The sequence below is a fragment of the Myotis brandtii genome, unplaced genomic scaffold (assembly GCF_000412655.1).
Source record: "Myotis brandtii unplaced genomic scaffold, ASM41265v1 scaffold181, whole genome shotgun sequence".
In the NCBI taxonomy this organism is placed as follows: domain Eukaryota; kingdom Metazoa; phylum Chordata; class Mammalia; order Chiroptera; family Vespertilionidae; genus Myotis; species Myotis brandtii.
This window is the reverse complement of record NW_005356712.1, coordinates 1,375,671-1,382,289: the sequence shown is the minus strand read 5'-3', so window position 1 is coordinate 1,382,289 and position 6,619 is coordinate 1,375,671. Positions and strand designations below refer to the sequence as shown.

Sequence of the window (6,619 nt, the reverse complement as noted above, 5' to 3'; positions counted from 1 at the left end):
GGGGAGTGTGCAGGAGGCAGCTGATCAATGTTTCTCTCTCATCGATGTTTCTAACTATCTCTCTCCCTTCCTCTCTGTAAAAAAAATCAATAAAGTATTTAAAAAAAAAAAAGTACTTGGTTTTTAAGAAAAACAACTGATCCTTGGAAAGTTTAATATTTTACACAGTTGCCCTAAATTTGTAGCAATGCAGTATTTCTTTATTTCCCTCAACTTCAGTGATTTGACTTGACCCACAAAGTCCTGAATATGAAATAGGGAAATGGGTGTTCCTTTAGACCAGCGGTTCTCAACCTGTGGGTCGAGACCTCTTTGGTGGTCGAACAACCCTTACACTCAAGTCCGCTGTGACACCCTAGAGTAGCGGTTCTCAACCTGTGGGTCGCGACCCCTTTGGCGGTTGAACGACCCTTTCACAGGGGTCGCCTAAGACCATCCTGCATATCAGATATTTACATTACGGTCATAACAGTGGCAACATTACAGTTATGAAGTAGCAACGAAAATAATTTTATGGTTGGGTCACAACATGAGGAACTGTATTTAAAGGGCCAGAAGGTTGAGAACCATTCCTTTAGACCCACCCTTTTTGTGTTACTGTGTGAAGGAGAAACATGTCTATAATTTGAGAAAGGGGGGTTAAATTACATAACAACTCGTCCACATATGATGGTAGAACAGGAACTGTAACCCTGACCACCTGACTCTCTTTCCATCAGGCCGGCCATCTCCTCTCAGGAGTAGAGTGGGTCCCTTTAGTTACCCTGGCTAACTAACTCTCCTACTTGAAGAACTTCAAAGAAGCTGAGAAATTGATTATGGAGCTAAAAGGGCTCTGTAGGTTTCCTGATACTTTGATCAGAAAGCATTTAGAACATTCGAGTTGTGTTATTTAATTTATGTGCAGAAATAGATAATATTCATTCTGATGGGTCTAAAGATCTAAGCCAGATTCCATCTCGGAAAAATCATTGCTGTTGAAAGGTGCATTAGTTCCTTGCAGATGGTAGCTTTATCCGTCCGTCTGGTTGATCCATCCCCTCCAGCATCATCACAGGCAAATAAATGACTGGCCACCTGGCTGGAGGGGGGAGCACAGAACCTGTCGGCCAGGGACCAGGGCAGTGCCACTCCCTGTTGGCCTCCACCTCCCTGTCTGCAGAATGAGGCCAGTGATTCCTGGGTTCCTGCTTCGTGGGGCTGTTGGCAGTTCAGATGAGAGTGTAGATTAAAGGCCTTGTGAGCACTGTGTCCTTGGCACATCTGAGGAGTCGGACATGAAAGGAGGCCTTATGCTCAGTGGTTACGCACTCAGATGCTGGAGTCGGGCTTTCTGGTGGGAAGAGACGCGGTTTATTTCTAGGGAGGTCGCTTTGAGAGGAGACACGTCTACAGGAGCACATCTGAGACCACCTGGGCTAGATGTGTAGCCTTCAGTGCCCCTCTGCGGCTTCGTTGTCTCATGACTCATGTCAAGGTGGTGATGCTCAGAATAAGGTCAGCTCCTGAATTGCCCAGCACTTTGCAAATCTACACGTATTTGAAACCCTGGTAGGGTTTCAGCTGCATTCAGCGCAGGCAGTCACACTGCAGCACCTATGAGATGGGATTTCCTCCTGGGCCCTAAGTTCTATTAGAAGAAATTTTAAGAGTCTTAAATAAAATTGCTTAGTGCTAAAAAAATAAATAAATAGAAAGAAAGAAAGAAGGAAGAAACCTTGCTAAATTGGACTCACAAAGTTTGGTTTTGAGAGTGAGCCATAGAAATGCAAAAAACTATTTCAAGATTAAAGAAGGCAGCATCACAGTCCTAACTTGGGAGTAAGATGACCCAAAGTTTGCCATTCTGATGTTATCGCTTACTGAGATGTTGGGCAAGTTTCTTCACTTCCTGCTCCCTCAGGAGTAAATTGAGGGTGCTAGGCCTTACTTTGGTTTTGACAATTGAGACAATGCATTTAAAGCATTTAGCACGGTTCTTGGCACATAGACTTGGTAAATATTAACGCTATTTTTAGGCAACGGTGACTGACATATTTCTAAGTGATTAAGAAGTCTAAAACAAGCTGGCAGTGTCTGAAATTAAATTTAGAATATGAAGGAAAAAGTGGTTTCATTTTAATTTGTTGTGTTTTATTTATTGATTTTACAGAGAGAGGGAAACCTCGATTTGTTGTTCCATTTATTCATGCATTCATTGGTTGAGTCTTGTATGTGCCCTGACCAGGGATTGAACCCACAACGTTGGTATATCGGGGCGATGCTCCAACCAACTGAGCTACCTGGACAGGGAGAATTGTTGTTTTAAAATTAGAACTATAAGTTAAGATTCTTCTTACGTGTCTCTCTAGTTGGGGATGGAGGGGAGGGGCAACATTTGTCAAATCTGTGGGACCCAAAAAAAGACAGACAGTTGATGATATAGCCCTTGAAGATAAAAAGAACCATTGAACCTGTAACCATTACCGCGAAAGCCTCATGGAACAGCTGGCCTACCGTTTCAGCGTCATGACGTCCCACCTTCTCCAGAAAGCCTTTCCTGAGCAGCTCGGCACACCGTGATCTCGCCCGGGAACCATAAAGCTTACTGACCCCATTTCGACTCATAAAAGCACGGAGCCGTTCCTTGCCGGTCCGGTGGCTCTCCTCTGCACTGGGCAGTGTTCGGGGAGCGCCTAAGAGGGGCTGGGCTGGGGCCCCAGTGAGAGACTCGAGTTGTGTCTTATCCAGGGAGCAGGGAGCGTTCTTTCAGAATACTCGCCTGGGTATTCGAGAAGGTGCTGACCCACCATGATACCTGGTGTTGCTGTTTTATCATTAGAGAATAAGTGGGTTAGGGCGGGAAATGAGCACCTCAGCCAGCACTCCCCCAGAGAATTAAAAGTTGCAAAATAGCCCTGGCCGGCGTGGCTCAATGGTTAGAGCACCGGCCTGCGCACCAGAGGGTCTCGGGTTCGATTCCTGGTCAAGGGCACGTACCTAGGTTGCAGGTTTGATCCCTGGCCCCAGTTGGGGTGTATGCGGATGGCAATCTATCAATGTTTCTCACTCCTCCCTTCCTCCCTCCCTAAAAATCAATGGGAAAAAATATCCTCTGGTGAGGATTAACAAAAAAGATGTTGCAAAATAATGTCCTTGAGGAGTGAGAGGCATAAGTCCTAACAGGCACGACGGAGTTTTAAATAGTGCCGTGTTGAGCAGACGTGAGAAATGAGGACCACGATGGCCCCCTGGGCCCCGCTGAGGAGCTGGATGGGAGAAATACCGGCATTTCTCCGGTTGTAGGTCTGTCTGTCTTATTCTTTCGTGTAACACACCGAGGCTTTGCTGAGCTGCTGCCGTGTGCCGAGTCACGATGATGATGGTAACCTTTCCGAGCTGACTCCTTTCTAGACCTTTGGCCTCTGACCAGCAGAGTGGTCTGGACCCCGACATGCCCTTGATGGTGGAGGTAGGGGCAGGGGCCTGTCTCGTGTGGGTGCTAGAGGACCTTCGAACCCGGGGAGGAAACCAGCCTCATCTTCTCCTCAGAGAATACAGTTGCAGAGAAATAAGTGCTTGAGAAAGGAAAGGCAAAAAACCGGAGCAGCCACCATGGCACCCCCTGAAGGTCTCTCTGCTTGCAGGCATCGGAGGTGGAGAGACAGCTGTCCCTGCAAGTCCACGCCCTCAGAGAGGACTTCCGGGAGAAGAACTCGTCCACCAGCCAGCACATCATCCGCCTGGAGAGCCTGCAGGCCGAGGTGAGCCCCGGGCGCGCCGCTTGGGGTGCAGGTGCTCTCCTGTTTGCGGGCGCTGCGTCCGGTCTTTCTGATAAGGAGCCCTCTGACCCGGGAAACGGAGCCCTGCGCTCTCAGATCCTAGAGGGACAGAGCGGCGAGGGGCTAAGCAGGGGCACGGCCACGCTCCCGGGAGCCCGTGGTCTGGAGGAGGAGGGAGCTGAGTTACTGCTCAGCGTGTTGAAATCATGAGTGACCTGCTTTGTACTGAATATGTTGATTCCTCCAAAAGCATCGGGCCCATCCTCAACGGGAGATGGGAAGGGACTCTTCCCTCCCTCCACTCCACCGGGGTCCCGTTTACTCGCCTGAACAGGGCTATTCTCACCCCTAAAGTGAGCGTCGTAGAGTAGCTGCTTCGAGGGTGGTTGGGAGGATTTGGTAAGTTTACACGTGGGAAGCGCTGGGTGTGGTGGTTGTAATGTCATTGAAAGTGGACACGTGACCATCGGGGTCTGTGGCCCTGAGTGGGCGGGAGGGCAGAGCAGCGTAGCACTGAGGAGGTGATCCTGGGAGCACGCAGGTGTGGGCGGTGAGGAGAAGGGGGGTCATACCGGCACCCAAACAGGCCTTTTCCTGGGAGGCTGCTCCCTGATCTGCTCCGAGGACCCTCAGCCACATGCCCGAAAGAGCCGCCTGTGGCTGAGTCACACTTTGGAGGACAGACCAGGGCCAGGCACACGGGCACCCACTGTGGTTAAGGAATCCGCCAACCTGGTCAGGCCCGAGGCAGGCTGCTCCCTGCTTCGTAAAGGACCCAAAGATGTTTTCCTAAAGTCTGTCCGCGTCTTCTCTTTCCTCCTGCCTCTCCTTCCCGACCTCCCTCCCTCCCTGGGATGGAGCAGCAGGTCCTTGAAGTAAGTAGTCTGCTCCGTGGCCTGGCATGCCTGTCCGTGTCCGTCTGTGTGCATGACCTGCCGCTCACGTGCCGCCGCCGGGGTCTGACTCCTCGAGTGGCCTGTCTTCTCTCTCCCCGCACCCCCTCCACATCCACTGTTCCCACACCCTCGCTGCACAGGCCCATTCCCAGGAATGTGCATTGCCAGATTTGTCACAAGTCCCCGGGGGGAGGGGGGGGGGAGTTGGCCGCCTCCTGCCGATGCCTCGCTCCCAGCAGCACTGCTGCTGTTAAAACCCAGGCTGTGAGGTTACTCGTTTTAAACAGGTGACTTCATGGGCCCGGGTGGTCTCTCAGAACTACTCATGGCTTCACGGAGTGGAGCTTGGGCAGCAAGGGTGATGCAGGGGGAGGAAATGGAAAGGTCAGAGGGCGTTTACATGAAAATCAACTGGAGTAAGAATTCCCTTCGTGCTTGCGTGGCTTCAGGGAGGGAAGAGTGGGCCCATTCACAAAAGGGGCTGCTCTCTCGGTCCCTCACAGGCGCATGCTTGCGAGACAGTGTTTCTTTGTTTGGCCAGATACCTGATCTCTGGACAAAGGCCACATACTTGGTTCCCCGGGACATGGGCTGGTGGCCATGGAGATCTGTGCCCAGGAGCAGAACTCTAGTGCAGAGAGGGAGGACAGCGGGGAGCAGGGGAGAGGGGGGGAGGTCCGCGCAGGTTCCCCTCAATGAATTGTTACCCACACGAGAACCCCGCAGCCACGGCAGGAGACTATGGACAAGCAAGACATTGGCTGAGAAATCAGTCCAGCAGGGAACTGATAAGTAGGAGGAGCCGGGGGGCCTGCAGGGGCCCCAGAAGCCCCCCAAGGCCACTGGCGTTTGGGGGACTTGGGAAGGCTTCCCGTAGCCCTGAGCGGGGCGGTGTTCGGCGGTGAAGCAGCGCTGGCCCGGGGAGCGCTGGCCCGGCTTCCACCTGCAGACCTGGAGGCCAGAGAAAACTTGGCATCCCTTTCCCCTGTTTTCCTGAAACTGAAGCAACCAGACAGACCTTCCTAAAAGATTTATGTCTCTGGAGACTGGCTAGATACTCTGTGTACAACACACCAGCCTGTCTCGTGAAAGGAGAGAAAGTGCTCCTGTTCACAAATTCAAGCAAAAAAGATAGCGTGAGTAAGTCAGCCACCCCTGTGTGCCTGCGCGCTCCTTCCCGGGACACAGGCTGATGCGGGCACTGCTCGTGTCGGTACCTGCCAGCTCCCCACTAACTGGGGTCTGAGCTGGGACCCCCAGAGCCAGACCTGCCAGCAGGGGGGCAGGAGAGCCTCGGACAGGGGGGCTCAGCGGCTCGGGGCCAGCGGGGTGTCTGCTTGTGCGTGTGACGTGAGAGGAAGACGGGCGCGGAGGGTTAGGTTCCACTCCCGAGGAAACTGGGGTCGAAGTCAGGTTGTGGGCGGCAGGGTGGGGCTCTCCTGTCTTATCTGTGGAAATTCCAGAGCACTACCCGTCCCTTTCTCCGCCTGGCACCCCACATCCCAGCCTTCCCAAAGCTCCACTCCCACCCCTCCCCAGGATTCTCGACGGGAGGGGCGTTCTCTGTAGCCGAGGGGTTCGCAGCTGCCATCTCAGAGGTGGGGGCCCCGGGCCCTGGGCAGAGGGCGTGCGTGCTTGGAGGCTGGTCCCTCCCCTCTTCCAACACTTCAGCCCGGGTGTAACTCCACACCACCCCCCCACTCCCCCACCCCCGGCTCTGCCCTTGCAGATCAAGATGCTGTCGGATCGGAAACGGGAGCTGGAGCATCGTCTCAGCGCCACCTTAGAGGAGAACGACCTGCTCCAGGGGACGGTGGAGGAGCTGCAGGACCGGGTGCTGATTCTGGAGAGGCAGGGCCATGACAAAGACCTGCAGGTACTGACGGGCCAGACAGAGCAGCGCTTAGCTGCCCAGCTAGAAGGAAAGGCTGGGCGGCCAGCGCCACCTCCCACCTCCCACCT

General features: G+C 53.3%; 1 protein-coding gene across 3 annotated transcripts in view; it reads left to right on the top strand.

Moving 5' to 3' along the window:
* Positions 1 to 6,619, top strand: part of CCDC64 (coiled-coil domain containing 64) — an 87,012-nt gene that overhangs the window by 57,980 nt on the left and 22,413 nt on the right. The window contains exons 3-5 of one of the 3 annotated variants that reach the window (XM_014537687.1): positions 3,627 to 3,743; positions 4,625 to 4,636; positions 6,387 to 6,533. In XM_014537687.1, the coding sequence (XP_014393173.1) occupies positions 3,627 to 3,743; positions 4,625 to 4,636; positions 6,387 to 6,533 (276 nt within the window). The remainder of the gene's footprint in view (positions 1 to 3,626; positions 3,744 to 4,624; positions 4,637 to 6,386; positions 6,534 to 6,619) is intronic. The other 2 variants (XM_014537686.1, XM_005863773.2) reach the window with 2 other exon arrangements.